We start from the raw sequence: 20,097 nt of genomic DNA on the forward strand, positions 1-20,097 counted from the left end.
AGACACCAGACCGCAAGTAAACACAGAGACACCAGACCGCAAGTAAACACAGAGACACCAGACCACAAGTAAACACAGAGACACCAGACCACAAGTAAACACAGAGACACCAGACCGCAAGTAAACACAGAGACACCAGACCACAAGTAAACACAGACACCAGACCGCAAGTAAACACAGAGAGACACCAGACCGCAAGTAAACACAGAGAGACACCAGACCGCAAGTAAACACAGAGACACCAGACCGCAAGTAAACACAGAGACACCAGACCGCAAGTAAACACAGAGACACCAGACCACAAGTAAACACAGAGACACCAGACCGCAAGTAAACACAGAGACACCAAACCACAAGTAAACACAGAGACACCAGACCACAAGTAAACATAGAGACACCAGACCACAAGTAAACACAGAGACAAACCAGACCACAAGTAAACACAGAGACACCAGACCACAAGTAAACATAGAGACACCAGACCACAAGTAAACATAGAGACACCAGACCGCAAGTAAACACAGAGACAAACCAGACCACAAGTAAACACAGAGACACCAGACCACAAGTAAACACAGAGACACCAGACCACAAGTAAACACAGAGACACCAGACCGCAAGTAAACACAGAGACACCAGACCACAAGTAAACACAGAGACACCAGACCACAAGTAAACACAGAGACACCAGACCGCAAGTAAACACAGAGACACCAGACCGCAAGTAAACATAGAGACACCAGACCACAAGTAAACACAGAGACAAACCAGACCACAAGTAAACACAGAGACACCAGACCACAAGTAAACACAGAGACACCAGACCACAAGTAAACACAGAGACAAACCAGACCACAAGTAAACACAGAGACAACAGACCACAAGTAAACACAGAGACACCTGACCACAAGTAAACACAGAGACACCAGACCACAAGTAAACATAGAGACACCAGACCAAGTAAACATAGAGACACCAGACCGCAAGTAAACACAGAGACAAACCAGACCGCAAGTAAACACAGAGACACCAGACCACAAGTAAACACAGAGACAAACCAGACCACAAGTAAACATAGAGACACCAGACCACAAGTAAACACAGAGACATACCAGACCACAAGTAAACACAGAGACAAACCAGACCACAAGTAAACACAGAGACATACCAGACCACAAGTAAACACAGAGACATACCAGACCACAAGTAAACACAGAGACAAACCAGACCACAAGTAAACACAGAGACAAACCAGACCACAAGTAAACACAGAGACACCAGACCACAAGTGAACACAGAGACAAACCAGACCACAAGTAAACACAGAGACACCAGACCACAAGTAAACACAGAGACACCAGACCACAAGTAAACACAGAGACACCAGACCGCAAGTAAACACAGAGACAAACCAGACCACAAGTAAACATAGAGACACCAGACCGCAAGTAAACAAAGAGACAAACCAGACCACAAGTAAACATAGAGACACCAGACCACAAGTAAACATAGACAAACCAGACCACAAGTAAACACAGAGACATACCAGACCACAAGTAAACACAGAGACACCAGACCACAAGTAAACATAGAGACACCAGACCACAAGTAAACACAGAGACAAACCAGACCACAAGTAAACATAGACAAACCAGACCACAAGTAAACACAGAGACACCAGACCACAAGTAAACACAGAGACACCAGACCACAAGTAAACACAGAGACACCAGACCACAAGTAAACACAGAGACACCAGACCACAAGTAAACACAGAGACACCAGACCACAAGTAAACACAGAGACATACCAGACCACAAGTAAACACAGAGACACCAGACCGCAAGTAAACACAGAGACACCAGACCACAAGTAAACACAGAGACAAACCAGACCACAAGTAAACACAGAGACACCAGACCACAAGTAAACACAGAGACACCAGACCACAAGTAAACACAGAGACACCAGACCACAAGTAAACATAGAGACACCAGACCACAAGTAAACACAGAGACACCAGACCACAAGTAAACATAGACAAACCAGACCACAAGTAAACACAGAGACACCAGACCGTAAGTAAACACAGAGACACCAGACCACAAGTAAACATAGAGACACCAGACCACAAGTAAACACATAGACACCAGACCACAAATAAACACATAGACACCAGACCACAAGTAAACACAGAGACACCAGACCGCAAGTAAACACATAGACACCAGACCACAAGTAAACATAGAGACACCAGACCACAAGTAAACACAGAGACACCAGACCGCAAGTAAACACATAGACACCAGACCACAAGTAAACACAGAGACACCAGACCGCAAGTAAACACATAGACACCAGACCACAAGTAAACACAGAGACACCAGACCACAAGTAAACACAGAGACACCAGACCACAATTCCAAACTTAGTCAACATCCAGCACCAGGGTTGGGTAGCTTACTTTCCAAATGTAATACGTTACAGTTACTAGTTACCTGTCCAGAATTGTAATCAATAACATACATTTTGGATTACCCAAACTCAGTAACGTAATCGGATTACTTTCGGATTACTTTCCCTTTAAGAGGCATTAGAATACAAAAAGGATCCATCAAACGCATTTGGTGTGTCATCATAGTGGTCTCTGACTTGTGGTCAGACTCGCTCAGGTGGAACAAACTTAAACTTGCACCTTTTTCCAATGATGAATGGAATGTCAATGAGAAAACAAAAAGATGTCATAATGTAATTATTGTGTCATTATTTTTCTATTTTATTTCTTGTGTTATTATATAAATATTTCTTCAATTGTTTCCTCTATTTCTCTCTTTTTTTCTGCATTGTTGGGAAGGGCCCGTTAGAGTTTCAGTGTTGGTCTATACCTGTTGTTCAGGAAGCATGTGACACAAACTATTTGATTTTATGTATTTTTTCGTAAATATTTAAAAGTAATCCAAGAAGTAATCATCTAGATTTTCAAAAGTATCTGTAATCTGATTACAATATTTTAGCTGGTAACGTAACTGATTACAAAAAATAAAAAAGATTACAAATAACTGAAAACAAAAAATACAAAAAATATTGTAACTGATTGCATGTAATTAGTTACTCCCCAACCCTGTCCAGCACCACAGATCAACGCTCTCCATATTTCCTGTCTTTCTGTTGCCCCTAGTTCTATTAAAAAAGCTGTGTCCACTCTCTCCCACGTCTCTCTCTCTCTCTCTCCTCCGCTTTCTATCTCTCTCTCTCTCTTGCTCTCTCTCTTCTCTCTATATATCTCTTTCTCCCTCTCTCTCAGCTGCCTCTCTACCCTCTTCTCATTCACTTTCTTAACAGTTGTGCTACAGACCAGATCTTACCCACATGACAACTTTAGATTACACTGAAGGAGAGAAATGTCATGTACAGCAATGCAGCGCAATACTTCGTAGTACTTTGTTGGTTACAGTGAGCAGAGACGACCGTCACCATCAACCATAGTTAACAAGTTTTTCATGTTATTCCGCCATTGCCACACATATACCACAGGGGCCGTAAAAGGGTGTCGTAAACCAGCACATCAATACATACTTCCCCACTTTGATCACATGATGTCAGATAGAAACAACAGGAGGGAGTCCGACAGAGGAGTGACAAGAAATAAATGTGTGTGTGTGTGTGTGTGTGTGTGTGTGTGTGTGTGTGTGTGTGTGTGTGTGTGTGTGTGTGCGCGTGCGCGCGAGACTGCGACATCAAAACAGTACATACATAAATATAATCAATCCCAACACTGTGACTTTTTCGGTTTTTAAATGATGCAGATACAAAGCAACAAATGGTTTGGTAACGTTGTTTTGGGCCATGTGTATAGGCCTAGCTACAACATTGTGAATACTGTCACTGGATATTAGATGATGTCAATGTCATGTTTGTGTATCTACAGTTGAAGTCGGAAGTTTACAGACACCTTAGCCAAATACATTTAAACACAGTTTTTCATAATTCCTGCGATTTAATCCTAGTAAAAATTCCCTGTCTTAGGTCAGTTAGGATCAACACTTTATTTTAAGAATGTGAAATGTCAGAATAATAGCAGAGAATTATTTATTTAAGCTTTTATTTCTTTCATCACATTCCCAGTGGGTCAGAAGTTTACATACACTCAATTAGTATTTGGTAGCATTACCTTTAAATTGTTTAACTTTAAATTGTTTCGGGTAGCCTTCCACAAGCTTCCCACAATAAGTTGGGTGAATTTTGGCCCATTCCTCCTGACACAGCTGGTGTAACTGAGTCATGTTTATAGGCCTCCTTGCTCATACAGATAAGTATGAGTTAAATAAGTTCTGACCACAAATGTTCTATAGGATTGAGGTCAGGGCTTTGAATTGGCCACTCCAATACCTTGACTTTGTTGTCCTTAAGCCATTTTGCCACAACTTTGGAAGTATGCTTGGGGTCATTGTCCATTTGGAAGACCCATTTGCGACCAAGCTTTAACTTCCTGACTGATGTCTTGAGATGTTGCTTCAATATATCCACATAATTTTCAGTCCTCATAAAGGACATTTTGTGAAGTGCACCAGTCTCTCCTGCAGCAACATGATGCATGATGCTGCCACCCCCGTGTTTCACGGTTGGGATGGTGTTCCTCGACTTGCAAGTCTCCCCCTTTTTCCACCAAAAAATGGCCAAACAGTTATATTTTTGTTTCATCAGACCAGAGGACATTTCTCCAAAAAGTATGATCTTTGTCCCCATGTGCAGTTGCAAACCGTAGTCTGGCTTTTTTATGGCGGTTTTGGAGAAGTGGCTTCTTCCTTGCTGAGTGGCCTTTCAGGTTATGTCGATATAGGGCTCATTTTACTGTGGATATAGATACTTTTGTACCTGTTCCCTCCAGCATTTTCACAAGGTCCTTTGCTGTTGTTCTGGGATTGATGTGCACTTTTCGCACCAAAGTACATTCATCTCTAGGAGACAGAACGTGTCTCCTTCCTGAGCGGTATGATGGCTGCGTGATCCCATGGTGTTTATACTTGCGTAGCATTGTTTGTACAGATGAATGTGGTACCTTCAGGGGTTTGGAAATTGCTCCCAAGGATGAACCAGACTTGTGGAGGTCTACATTTCTTTTCTGAGGTCTTTGCTGATATCTTTTGATTTCCCCATGATGTCAAGCAAAGAGGCACTGGTTTGAAGGTAGGCCTTGAAATACATCCACAGGTACACCTCCAATTGACTCAAATGCTGTCAATTAGCCTATCAGAAGCTTCTAAAGCCATGACATCATTTTCTGGAATTTTCCAAATCTTTTAAAGGCACCGTCAACTTAGTGTATGTAAACTTCTGACCCACTGGAATTGTGATACAGTGAATTATAAGTGAAATAATCTGGCTGTAAACAATTGTTGGAAAAATTACTTGTGTCATGCACAAGGTAGATGTCCCGATTGACTTGCCAAAACTATAGTTTGTTAAAGAGAAATTTGTGGAGTGGTTGAAAGATTAGCTTTATTGTCTCCAACCTAAGTGTATGTAAACTTCCGACTTCAACTGTATAAACAGTGTCAGTCAAAAAGGTTGGACATAACTACTCATTACAGGGTTATCTTTATTTTTACTATTTTCTACATTGTGGAATAATAGTGAAGACATCAAAACTATATAAAAACACATAGGGAATCATGTAGTTACCAAAAAAGTGTTAAACAAATCAAAATCTATTTTATATTTGAGATGCTTCAAAGTAGCCACACTTTGCCTTGATGACAGCTTTTCACGCTTTTACTTTTACTTCACTACATTCTTGAAGAAAATAATGTACTTTCTACTCCATACGTTTTCCCTGACACCCAAAAGTACTCCATACATTTCGAATGCTTTGCTGGACAGGATAATGATCCAATTGATGTACTAACTAATAAAACACGTGGTCATTCTCCTCTCCTCTCCTCTCCTCTCCTCTCCTCTCCTATTGTCTCCTCCTCTCCTCTCACTGTCCTCTCCCTCTCCTTTCCTATTGTCTCCTCCTCTCTTCTCCTCTCCTCTCGCCTCCTCCTCTCCCTCTCCTCCACCTCCTCCTCTCTTCTCCACTCTTCCTCTCGTCTCCTCCTCTCCTCTCGTCTTCTCCTCTCCCAGACCGTGTCAAGGTACCATTTTCTAAAGCCCACTGGAGGTTTCTTCCACAGCTCTGAGTACCCTCCCTTCTGGATTATTCCATTATGTGGAGCTGGTTTATCCTAATTCACCCAGACAACACCAGGTCTGCGTCTCAAACAGTGGTGACCCGACATTCAGGGCAGGGCCACACCTGTTTTGAGACCCACATTTTTAGCAAAAATAAATAAAAAATATATATAAAATAAAAAATTGAGGGGGCTTGCCTGTTATTTTGGCATTAATATGAGTCACATATAAGTTTGCAACAATGTAAAAAAAAAACATATCATTGAATTAATAAAGCTGCAGACAAACATGGTCTCTTTTTTGTTTTCTTGAGTAAAACAGCTCCAAAATGCAGGTGTTTCTCCTAGCTCAGCGCTTTCTGTGGTGGTGGGGCGAGCCAGCAGAAAATGTTGAGCATTCCGCCCATGATTGGCTCAGTGTTCTGTCACTCATGGGGACACTACATCACTGCCAAGTCTAAGGGTAGAGCTTGAAAATTCAAGCCCCTTGGGTGCTGCCATAGAGTTACATTAGAAGTGCCCATCCAAGAAGGCTCAAGGTCATTGACCACAGATAAAATGACGTCAAATCACATTATATCTACCGTAGCCTTGATTGGACTGATCATGTCAACATCATACTTTCAAAATCTTAGCTATCAGTCATCATCATAAATCAAGTTGACAATCTACTGGCAAATCCTTTTTAATCCTTGTCATATGAAGAGAAATAATGAAGAAAAATTATAGATAAAACGTATCGGTGCTCAACGACCATTGGACATAAACATTACACAACAAGTTGGAAATTGCAAATTCAACAATGAGTGGTTTGGAAGTAATCCGTGGCTAACTGCAAGCATTGCAAAGCAATCATTAGCCTGCTATTCAGTGAAGTGGCTGTGTGGTCCCAAGTCTGAGATTAAGGTTCTCGTTTCCTAGTTTATAATTATAAACATTCAACACTGGCCATACTGTCAATGAAGCATGATTTGTGCCGGCCTCAAAACAACTGTTAACTCGGAACTGCAAAATCTGACTTTAGTGAGTTCAAGACAACTGGGAACTTGGACAAATGAGCTACGACTGGGTAAATACGTTTTGAACTTTCTCCAACTCGGAATTGTAAATCCAGAACTCGGGCCTCTTTCTAGAGCTATAACCTGAAGATCACTGACATCATCATGATTCATGATGACGTTCCCAGTTGTCTTGAAAGCAGCATAAATCCAGAGAATGGCAGACTTTGATTACAAAGTTTGATAACAAAATTTGCCCATAAAGGACAACCGCGCCACCTTCCTATTCAAGTGAGCACAGCACAACAAGGTGAGTTCAAAAATGTCTTGTATGCTGCTGCATAAATGATGTAATATTCCAGGGAGATATGTATACTGGGAAAGGGAAAGGGGGATACCTAGTCAGCTGTCCAACTGAATGTATTCAACTGAAACTGTAGCTAAGAAAGTAATACTAAGTGTATGTTACGTAGTAAGCTGTTAGTAGCCAATGTGCCTCACCCTAATAATTTGGTCTATTTTCACCTCTTAATTTCGCCTGCTGTTCTGACTTGGTGGTGCACATGTAGTCTATAACCTGTTTTTGAGAAAAGTAATCATTGAATATTGTAAGAGCTTTCATTGCCTGCTTATATGCCCCCTTTATTTATCCTACGGTTCTGACTTGGTGTACAGGGAGAACACTGTAAGAACGACCCATGTTCTGAATTCTGTCGCTGTACGTATCAAATGTGTTAAACAAATAGTTATATTTTCTACGTCCATCCTAGCTCGCTCATTAATGTCTTATTCGAAATTACGGATTGCCTCTTATCCGCTTGTCGTCCCCTAATGCCATAAATTGTACATCTCAATTGTCAGTAGAAAGCACATTTGTTTAAGCAAGTCAGCCATATCAGCCATGTTTATTTAAAAGGAAGTAAATGAGGCTGAATGAACTGTTTTGCTGCCAGACAAGGCTCCGCTGACAGCCAGGTGTAGCAGTGGTAAGGTGTTGGGACTGCTGTTGGGACTGCTGTTGGGACAGCTTTATGTAGGCCCTAACAGTTTGTGGGCACTGTTTGTTGCCATTATAGTGCAGTTCATGTATGTTTAGTGTTGTGTAGTGTAGTGGCTTTGCTGGCATGCATCCCACATGTTGTTGTTTTTTTACATGCTAAAATCGCCACTGGTCTCAAATGGCACTATTCCCTACATAGTGCACTACTTTTGACCAGAGGCCCTGGTGATAAGCAGTGCACTATATAGGAAATAGGATGTGCCAGCAACTGTAGCAAGAGATTAGGGTTTAAGGAAAAGGGAGGCAGGAAGGACTGCTAACCACAGTATGTTCTTAGCATGGCTAAATGTACTCTGAAGGCACTGATTTATGGAAATAACCCCACAGTTAAGAGCTATAGGGAATGATCCGGAAGGGTCTGGAGGTGAGAGATACATATCTCTATTTCTTCAGGATTGGTTCAAAGTGGACACAGTGGAGAAGATGGCCAAAGACAGAAGTGGGGATTCTTTATTTTCTGATGCCCTTCATGCCAGCTGGCCCAATGGGGATGAGTGAGCTGTATTTACCAGCAGAAAATAGTCCCACTAGTTTACATTGAAGGAGACTCTGACATCCCTCAAATGAAAACAACAGCATAAGCTTTTTGAATGTGGGTTGGCTGGTCACCGCTGTTTTTCTTTCCCTCTCTTGATGTCTTGGAAAGAGCCTTGTTCCTGGAATAGACTGCATGTGTTTTCTGTGTGTGTGTGTTTTCTGTGTGTGTGTGTGTGTGTTTTCTGTGTGTGTGTGTGTGTGTGTGTGTGTGTGTGTGTGTGTGTGTGTGTGTGTGTGTGTGTGTGTGTGTGTGTGTGTGTGTGTGTGTGTGTGTGTGTGTGTGTGTGTGTGTGCTCAGTTTTCTGTGCCTACAGTACGACCCAGCCATTCTGGTTCCACGCCATCTCCCCTGTGTTTACAAAGCATTCTGGGAAGGTAGCCGAAAGCCCTGCCTTGATGGGATTGATTATATTTATGTATGTACTGTTTGACGTCGCAGTCTCACACACGCACAGTTCTTCTTAACTACACATCTAGGATAAAACATTAAAAGAAGTAACAAAACATGTCTGACTTGGTTACACACTTCTTAATAGACACTATAATACCAGAGAGCACAAATACACTGAGTGGACAAAACATTAGGAACACCTTCATAATATTGAGTTGCACATCCACCTTTTGCCCTCAGAACAGCCTCAATTAATCGGGGCATGGACTCTACAAGGTGTCAAAAGCATTCCACAGGGAGGCTGGCCCATGTTGACTCCAATTGTTCCCACAGTTGTGTCAAGTTGGCTGGATGTCCTTTGGGTGGTGGACCATTCATGATACACACAGGAAACTGTTGATCGTGAAAAACCCAGCAGCGTTGCAGTTCTTGACATAAACCATTGCGACTGGCACCTACTACCATACCCCGTTCAAAGGAACTTAAATATTTTTTCTTGCCCATTCATTCTCTGAATGGCACACATACACAATCCATGCCTCAATTGTCTCAAGGCATAGAGAGAAGAGAGAGAAGAGAGAGAAGAGAGAGAAGAGAGAGAGAGAGAGAGAGAGAGAGAGAGTCCTGCTGTTTCTGACCCTAATACTTCAGTCCTCTTCAACCAACCACATAGCAGGGATCCAGGGAGATGGATGATTCTAAGCGGTATCATACTATAAAGACAGACAGGGAACTCATTGTCTTTAATACACCGAAGATGCATTGAGAACTTTGGTTTTTCTTCATCTGCTGTGACCCACCCTAACAGACCCTATGAGACAACTTTAACCAGTCACAAACCAGAGATCTGAGAACCGCCTGGTCCAATACCTTGAGACAGCGTTGAGACCATTAGACTGCTCTGTTTCTCAAGCAGCATTCTCAAGCACACACACACGCACACAAACACACACACACACACATACTTATGCACACACATTTCTTCTGCAGTAAGCCCAGTCAGTACAGCCTGCAGATGCCCCAGAAACACAATCACTTGAACAAATAGACCATTGTCATAATAATCTCCACCTCTCTAAAGTGATGAAAATATGATTTGGTGCATTTGCAAAGAGGCTTTTTCCTTCCAAGTAAAAGCCAAGAGAGGACTTAGACCTCAGACCGACCAAGACTCTTTCACTATGCTAAACCCCAATCCAATTTGAAGATTTTCCCACCCAACAAGTTTTACGTTAATGTGAACTATAATACAATGTAAAAATGCTTACTCGACCCATACTGTGTTCAATTCAGCTGGAGATAAATAGGCAGAGAAAAGGCATTTATACCACAGAATTGTTAAATACTTGTTTCTGATTGGCTAGAAGGGCCTTCTAGAAAGTTGTTAAAGGCGTTTAAAAGACAAATACGTGAAGAACAGCTTCTCCTTGGAAATAGTTTGATACAACAGTGACGTTAGTCTCTCCTTGAAAACTACACAGTGGCTATAATTGAACACAAACCAAGTAAAATAGCTGTCTTTAGAAAAACAGAATTGTATCCTTCCGTGCACAGGCAGCTTTACATAAAGCGTTATGTCCCGTTCCTGTACCAGTTGGTAGTCAGTTTGGGCTGAGCAGGTATTTGACAGATTTGAAGGGTTAACTAATGAGCTGTCTTAAATTGTTTGCTGTGACAAAAAGACAAGACTGTGTGTCCCTGCCAACTACAGCTCTTTGTCCTTGCCACACACACACACACACACACACACACACACACACACACACACACACACACACACACACACACACACACACATTATTGTGTCCTTGCACAAATCCAAGGATAGGCTCAAACACACACATACGCACGCACACCAACACACACACTCAGTCAGTATAGCCAAATCTGTTTTCCATCACCACAGCAACAGCATACTTTTATGTCAACTGCAACCTGTTTACTATGGAGATATGTATACAAGGCAAACTCTGTGCAGTAGTAGTCAAGACCCAGATGACAGAGTAACTTAAGGGCAGGCACACACACACAAGCACACACACACACACCCACATACAGGCACAGCACACTTCATCTAAAACAAATGTTGTCTAATGTAGAATTAGTCCTGTGCACACATGTCTGAACTATTTCATAGAGAAACTAATGAAACTAAATTGCAATCTCCCCTGATCCAAAGCTACAGCTTGTATACACATAAGCCTTTTACTTCCCCATGGGTAGATTATATGATGTTGTTTGACATAAATGTTCTTACGACTTTTAGTATTAATTGGGCAAGGGAATGATTTTCTTTATAAATAGCTAAACTGCTCCTGAAATAGGAGAACGATTAGTTAGTATTATAATATATAATGATTAGTTCTTTATTTAAAAACCTTTAGAAGAGACCATATCGAGATTGAAATGAAAACCGAGAGGCTGTTCCCTCCAGAAAACTCAAAACTTCAGAATTTCAACTAAAAAGCCAAGATTATAAATTATTGATAAAGCAATTCTTTGTACATTTGTATACAAAATACTGGTCATATTTGACTGAAAACCGCTTTTGAAATGTGTTCAAGCACCTCAAACGAACTATACTCCAGAGCCCAAAAGACAAATGGAGCTAGAGAGAGAGAGACAAAGAGAGAGAGAGAGAGAGACAAAGAGAGAGAGAGAGAGAGAGAGAGAGAGAGACAGAGAGAGAGACAGAGAGAGAGAGACAGAGAGAGAGACAGAGAGAGAGAGACAGAGAGACACAGAGAAAGAGACAGAGAAAGAGAGAGAGGAAGAGGAAGAGGAAGAGGAAGAGAGAGGAAGAGAGAGAGAGAGAGGAAGAGAGAGAGAGAGAGGAAGAGAGAGAGAGAGAGAGAGAGGAAGAGAGAGAGAGAGAGAGAGAGAGAGAGAGAGAGAGAGAGAGAGAGAGAGAGAGAGAGAGAGAGAGAGAGAGAGAGAGAGAGAGAGAGAGAGAGAGAGAGAGAGAGAGAGAGAGAGAGAGAGAGAGAGAGAGAGAGAGAGAGAGAGAGAGAGAGAGAGAGAGAGAGAGAGAGAGAGAGAGAGAGAGAGAGAGAGAGAGAGAGAGAGAGAGCGAGAGAGAGAGAGAGAGAGAGGTGTGTCTGTTGGTGTGTCTTCTCCTCCTTACCTGACTCCTGTCCTTGTCCACCTTCTTGAAACACTTATTGAGCGACAGATTATGGCGCACCGAGTTCTTCCAGCCAGTAGGGGCGCTAGCAAAATACGGGAAATGCTCCAGGATCCAACCATAGATATCTTTCACCGGCAGCCTCTTGGATGGCGCATCCTCTATTGCCATGAAGATTAGGCAGCTGAAGGAATACGGGGGCTTCCTATTGGCTCCCGTGGCCAGGTCGTAGGAAGAGGAGTCACATGGATCGGGGGAGGGGGAGGAGGAGGAAGGGGAGAGGGGGGATAGGGGGTGACCATCAGGGTCCTGCAGGGGGGAGACGGAGCGGAGCCCCGAGTGGGAGAAGCTGTTGAGAAGGTTGGTGCTCTCGTGGAGCCAGGAGAGGCTGGTGAGCTCCTCGTCCTCGGCCTTGGAGAAGGAGGCCGACAGGGACAGGGACAGGTCTGTTGCCTCCGCCTCCCTGTAGAAAGGACTCAGACCCCGGGTGGCTACCAATCCGCTGTTGGGGCTCCTGACCTTCTTACTGGGCGGCATAGTGGGTCCCATTCAACCCTGGGCTCTCTCCTGGAGGGGGAAGAGAGGAGGAGATCATATTGGGTAACTACGAATCAAGTCATGTATGCAACTCTTATGTTTCTACAGTGGTTTTTAAGACACAGTTAAGTTCCTACTGCGATCTCCAGGAATGGTTGCTGCAACAATCACACTGAAGATAAATGAGAGTTAGAATGCATGTAGTTAACTGCAGATGGATTGATAGAACAGTATCTACATTGACTGCATGGTAAATGCCTATATCCGGTGTTAGTTGGGGGTCTTCTGTTGGTATGGTGATGCCAAGATGGGAACATGCAGAACTCAGTCATAGGGTGAGTTATCAGCATATGCTCAACACACACACACACACACACACACACACACACACACACACACACACACACACAGCATTAATCCCAACAGCAGCATGTACAGTAGTTACCAGTTCCTCAGTAATGCAGTGGTCTGAGACACTGCATTTCTGTGCAAGAGGTGTCGCTGCACTCCCTGGTTCGAATCCAGGCGGCATCACATCTGGCCATGATTGAAAGTCCCATAGGGCTGCGCACAATTGGCCCGGTTTTGGCCGGGGTCGGTCGTCATTGTAAATAAGATTTTGTTCTTAACTGACTTGCCTAGTTAAATAAAGGTTCATAAAATACAAGCCAAAGTGGTGATCCCCTGATCTGTCTCTTCAGTCTAAATGATTGACAGACAGCTGCCCCCCCCCCCTCCTGGTATGACCATTGTCACGTTGCCATGGCTCCCGGCCCAGAGCTGCTGTGAAAATGGCAAGAGAACAACAGCTCTGTATCTGTCAAACACACAGAAGCTGCTCTGATCATTCTAAATATATATCTACGTCCTGAACTGACAGTATCCCTGTGACTCAACAGCAGTTACCTGTCATGTTGTTGCACCAATATTGACATTGACTGTAATGAATTTAAATTGACCCCAGCACCTCTTAGCTGCATGGCAGATATTCCTACTCCTGAAAAGCCTCTGGAAATAGAATGTGGCTAAACAAGGCAAGCGAGGGGTTAAGATATTACGCGTTGTGACAGGCTCATCAAGGTGTGGCTTAGAGAGATTCTAGGGAATGTTACTGGTGTGACAGGCTCATCAAGGTGTGGTTCAGGGAGATTCTAGGGAATGTTACTGGTTTGACAGGCTCATCAAGGTGTGGTTCAGGGAGATTCTAGGGAATGTTACTAGTGTGACAGGCTCATCAAGGTGTGGCTCAGAAAGATTCTAGGGAATGTTACTAGTGTGACGCGCTCGTCAAGGTGTGGCTCAGAAAGATTCTAGGGAATGTTACTAGTGTGACAGGCTCATCAAGGTGTGGCTCAGAGAGATTCTAGGGAATGTTACTGGTTTGACAGGCTCATCAAGGTGTGGTTCAGGGAGATTCTAGGGAATGTTACTGGTGTGACAGGCTTGTCAAGGTGTGGCTCAGAGAGATTCTAGGGAATGTTACTGGTGTGACAGGCTCATCAAGGTGTGGCTCAGAGAGATTTTAGGGACTGTTACTGGTGTGACAGGCTCATCAAGGTGTGGCTCACAGAGATTTTAGGGAATGTTACTGGTGTGACAGGCTCATCAAGGTGTGGCTCAGAGAGATTCTAGGGAATGTTACTGTTATGACAGGCTCATCAAGGTGTGGCTCAGAGAGATTCTAGGGAATGTTACTGTTATGACAGGCTCATCAAGGTGTGGCTCAGAGAGATTCTAGGGAATGTTACTAGTGTGACGCGCTCGTCAAGGTGTGGCTCAGAGAGATTCTAGGGAATGTTACTAGTGTGACAGTGTTCCCAGTTGGACGTTGTTGAGGTGTCGGTTGTCAAGGGGAGCGGAAGAGAACGTTTTATGTTGCCATGACGGAAGGCAAGGCACCAGGCTGAGCCATGAAACATTATGTCTGACAGTAAAGTCATCTAATTTTACTGTTGCTATGACAACAAACTCCTTCCATTTAGGGCCTGTGTTATGAGTGAGTGTGTGAGCCATGGCAAGGCATTGTGAGCAGTGTATCTAGGGTTCACCTCAAGCTCTAAATAAACTCTTCTACAATGTTTTACACAACCCCCCGATGACAGAACAAGTTCAGACTTGATTTTGATGAGGTGGTGGGGGGGGGTGCATGAGGAGGTGGTGGAGGGGGGTGCATGAGGAGGTGGTGGAGGGGGTGGTGGAGGGGGTGAATGAGGAGGTGGTGGAGGGGGGTGCATGAGGAGGTGGTAGAGGGGGGTGCATGAGGAGGTGGTGGAGCGGGGTGCATGAGGAGGTGGTGGAGGGGGGTGCATGATGAGGTGGTGGAGGGGGGTGCATGAGGAGGTGGTGGAGCGGGGTGCATGAGGAGGTGGTGGAGGGGGGTGCATGAGGAGGTGGTGGATGGGATGCATGATGAGGTGGTGGAGGGGGGTGCATGATGAGGTGGTGGAGGGGGGTGCATGAGGAGGTGGTGGAGGGGGGTGCATGAGGAGGTGGTGGAGGGGGTGCATGAGGAGGTGGTAGAGGGGGGTGCATGAGGAGGTGGTGGAGGGGGATGCATGATGAGGTGGTGGAGGGGGGTGCATGAGGAGGTGGTGGAGGGGGGTGCATGAGGAGGTGGTGGAGGAGGGTGCATGAGGAGGTGGTGGAGGGGGGTGCATGAGGAGGTGGTGGAGCGGGGTGCATGAGGAGGTGGTGGAGGGGGGTGCATGAGGAGGTGGTGGAGGGGGGTGCATGAGGAGGTGGTGGAGGGGGGTGCATGATGAGGTGGTGGAGGGGGGTGCATGAGGAGGTGGTGGAGCGGGGTGCATGAGGAGGTGGTGGAGGGGGGTGCATGAGGAGGTGGTGGATGGGATGCATGATGAGGTGGTGGAGGGGGGTGCATGAGGAGGTGGTGGAGGGGGGTGCATGAGGATGTGGTGGAGGGGGGTTCATGAGGATGTGGTGGAGGGGGGTGCATGATGAGGTGGTGGAGGGGGGTGCATGAGGAGGTGGTGGAGGGGGGTGCATGAGGAGGTGGTGGAGGGGGGTGCATGATGAGGTGGTGGAGGGGGGTGCATGAGGAGGTGGGTGGGTGAGGGTGAGGGCACAGGGGTTCCCAAACTTTTGGCCCACGACCCCATTTTGATATCTGAAAATTCTTGTGACCCCACCCGTGTGAATTCTTTTAAAATTAATAGCCAATGTTTACTTTTTTATTTGGGGATATGGCAGTCAAAAGAGAAACATTCTAACAGTATTTCTGATTATCTTCTCAACTCACCATCACATACTTGTAATATGGGGCAGTCAATTGCAAATGAGTCTGACATAATCTCTCTTATCTCACCACCACTAATGAGATGGGTATGCTTGAAGCATGCCGCGTCGGAGCTTCTCAAAGTCAGCGAGCATGGTCGACAGTGCACAGCTCATCTTTGCTGTCACATCTAACCTGGATGGCTTCACATTGATATGAGCTGGTGAAGAGACCATGAGTTTTATGGTGCTTTCAAGACAAAATATGAGGTCAAATCATGAGGTCAATGATCTTTAGGTCAGAAAGTCAGAGCTCCAAAAAGAGCCCCTGTTTCTTTTATTTAACTAGGCAAGTCAGTTAAGAACAAATTCTTATTTACAATGACATCCTAGGAACAGTGGGTCAACTGCCTTGTTCAGGGGCAGAACGACAGATTTTTACCTTGGCAGCTCAGGGATTTGATCTGGCATCTTTTCAGTGACTGGCCCAACGCTCTAAGCACTTGGCTACCTGCCTCCCGAGTTGGACTTCTGAGTTGAATGACCATTCGAAACGACTTTTCCCAGTCAGAGCTTGTTTCTTTCTGAGTTCCCAGTTATCTTGAATGCACTGAAGTTGGGAAGTCTGAGATTTCCAAGTTCCTAGTTCCCAATTGCTTTGAACGCGGCATTCATTCTCAAAGCGATACGGCAGGTGTTCCCTTTGATTCTGGAACCAAAACTTCTCCGTAGTGACCCATGAATGTGTTGTCTGCAGCATCACATGACAGCTCGATCAGCTGTTTGATTTCACTTACAGGCATGTCAACTGAGCCAGGATCACAGTCAGACAGATTGGGAAGTTGGTCTTAAACACAGGAGGCAGCTCATAATAACGGCCAGATGCAAATGGAATGGCATCAAACACTTGGAAACCATGTGTATGATGTATTTGATATCATTCCACCCATTCTACTCCAGTCATTACCACAAGCCCATTCTCCCCATTTAAGGTTCCATCAACCTCCTGTGTTGTCCCAAAGTGCATTTCCAGGCGTTGGAAGTGAGCAGTCATCACTCGTGTGGGACACTTACTGATGCTGTTTTCTGTTCTTTTCTTTTCATAACATCCATTTTACATCCATTGTAAATAACAACAGTTCCTCTTTCCAAGACCCCTCCCAATAACCACCAGGCCTCGGTGTGAAATAGAAGTTTGTCATGCTCTGATCCCATATCTCCGCATAGTTTTGATGTAGTTTATAATTGAAGTTACCTAATACCTGCAGTATATCTCCGGGTTCTGTGCTCAGCTCTTTTGCTGCCAGTTGCTCTCCGTGTATCATACAATGGCAGAGCTAGACATATTCATAACTAGAGTGCAGAGGCCTGCCTGCCGCCCCGCTGTGGATTGAGCCTCATCTGTACAAAAGCACACCATTCGATCCCATATGGAATCGGTTTTCCGTCAATATAGCCAAAAAGCACACTGAACATTCACTATGACGCTTCATGCTCAGGAATCGTGAGACAGAACAATGTCCTTGTGAATAGCATCCCGCGACATGTATAACGAACAGAATTCAATGTATGGGCATCTCGGGCCTCACAGCTACTGTCCATTTGGAGAGCATAAACTGGGGAGTATTTGAGTCGTTCAGTCAGAGCATAAATTCATTATTTAGCAGTGTTATCTGACAAAGGTATTGATGTGATTTTCTGTGCCTCTGCCTTCCCACACATTGTTTTCCATTTCAATTGCGGCCGGTATTATCAAAGTCTCTGTAATAGTGTGTGGTTTCATAGCCTAGCCATTCACCGTGGGAATGATTCAAGTGCAGCAGTCAAGTGTGGCCTCTTCCCATGATCTAAGGGCACTTTCTGGTTGAATTTTACACTTTAGATTTTAATATTTTTTTCCGAGTTTTAAGGTTACAATGATTTTGAGATACAAAGACAATGTTCAAATATATATATTTTTTGTATATACAGTTGAAGTCGGATGTTTACATACACTTAGGTTGGAGTCATTAAAACTTGTTTTTCAACCACTCCACAAATTTCATGTTAACAAACTAGTTTTGGCAAGTCGGTTAGGACATCTACTTTGTGCATGACACAAGTAATTTTTCCAACAATTGTTTACAGCCAGATTATTTCACTTATAATTCACTGTTTCACAATTCCAGTGGGTCAGAAGTTTACATACACTAAGTTGACTGTGCCTTTAAACAGCTTGGAAAATTTCTGAAAATTATGTCATGGCTTTAGAAGCTTCTGATAGGCTAATTGACATCATTTGAGTCAATTGGAGGTGTATCTGTGGATGCATTTCAAGGCCTACCTTCAAACTCAGTGCCTCTTTGCTTGACATCATGGGAAAATCAAAAGAAATCAGCCAAGACCTCAGAAAAACAATTGTAGACCTCCACAAGTCTGGTTCATCCTAGGGAGCAATTTCCAAACGCCTGAATGTACGATGTTCATCTGTACAAACAATAGTACGCAAGTGTAAACACCATGGGACCACGCAGCCGTCATAGGTCTGATGACAATAAGAACAACCTTTATCATTCTCAGAGAGAGAGAGAGAGAGAGAGAGAGAGAGAGAGAGAGAGAGAGAGAGAGAGAGAGAGAGAGAGAGAGAGAGAGAGAGAGAGAGAGAGAGAGAGAGGACCAGAGGAGAGGACCAGAGAACGCGAGATAGTCCAGTGTGTGTGTATACGTGTTTGTGCCTCTAGCCCTGCCACAGAGCATAGGGAGATATGAGATGGGGGTCATGGTGTCTCTCAGAGGGCTGTCGACCCTATATCCTCCTCAGATCTGCCCAGCAACACACACACACACACACACACACACACACACACACACACACACACACACACACACACACACACACACACACACACACACACACACACACACACACACACACACACACACACACACACACACACACACACATACCAAAGACCCGAAAGATCAGCAACACACACACAAACACACACACCAAAGACCTGAAACATCAGCAACACACACACCAGAGACCACAGACCAGAGACAGAGAGCAGGAATTTCTTGCTTTGAATATTGAGGTTTCAAAGGGCCTCTCTATAACTGTGATTGTCTGTTATAGACCCCCCTCTGCTCTCGGTGATGCATTTTCTTCTTTGACGCACCTTATGTCTAAACTTCTTTACAGTGAAATGATCTTGATTGGTGATATCAACTGGTGTTGGTTAAAGCCGGTGTCTGATGATTTAAAAATGTTTTGTAATTCTATGAATCTTACCCAGTTGATTAACTCAGCCACTCGCCCAAATCTTAAATGCCCAGATAAATCTACCCTGATTGATTTGATATTGACAAATGTTCCACATAAATATTCTGCGGTTGGTGTTTTTTGTAATGATTTAAGTGACCATTGTGCTGTTGTTGCTGTTAGAAATACTAAGGTTCCTAAGACAAACCCACGTTTTATTCGTAAGAGAAATTTGAAGCGTTTTAATGAGCAGGCTTTCTTTCATGATTTGTTTTATTTTGACTGGAGCAAGATTGAGCTTATCCCTGATGTGGAAACTGCTTGGATATTCTTTCATGATGGTTTTTTCCAAATAGTAAACAAACATGCCCCATTCCGCAGGTTCAGGGTTAAAGGGCGGGATAATCCATGGTTTTCTTCTGAGCTGCCTTGTATTATTCACGACCGTAATCTAGCCTGGGCTGAAGCAAGGAAATCATGTTCTGATGCTGATTGGCTTATTTTTAGGCAGTTAAGAAACAAGTGTTCTTTTCTTCTCAGGAAGGCCAAGTCTGAATATTTTATGTCTGTTACCACTGATAACCTGAATGACCCTAGAAAGTTTTGGAATGCTATTAAGTCTATGTCTGGAAACAGTAATGTTAATGAATTACCGTCATGTGTTTTGAAGGACTCTGTTGCTATATATGACAAAACTGAAATGCTGAATTGTTTCAATGAGCACTTTGTATCATCTGGTAGGCTGTTTGATTCAGTGTCCTCTGTCTCTGTCCAACCCTGTGTGGATGAACCAGTGTCCTCT

At 44.0% G+C, this 20,097-nt stretch overlaps 1 protein-coding gene across 1 annotated transcript in view; it reads right to left on the reverse strand.

The window, feature by feature from the left end:
- LOC139582558 (forkhead box protein N3-like) overlaps positions 1-20,097 on the reverse strand; it is a 107,565-nt gene that overhangs the window by 42,825 nt on the left and 44,643 nt on the right. Inside the window, exon 2 of the mRNA XM_071412654.1 lies at positions 12,284-12,850. Coding sequence (XP_071268755.1) covers positions 12,284-12,832 — 549 coding nt within the window. The 5' untranslated portion in view covers positions 12,833-12,850. The remainder of the gene's footprint in view (positions 1-12,283; positions 12,851-20,097) is intronic.

This window comes from Salvelinus alpinus, chromosome 8 (assembly GCF_045679555.1).
Source record: "Salvelinus alpinus chromosome 8, SLU_Salpinus.1, whole genome shotgun sequence".
NCBI classification, from domain to species: domain Eukaryota; kingdom Metazoa; phylum Chordata; class Actinopteri; order Salmoniformes; family Salmonidae; genus Salvelinus; species Salvelinus alpinus.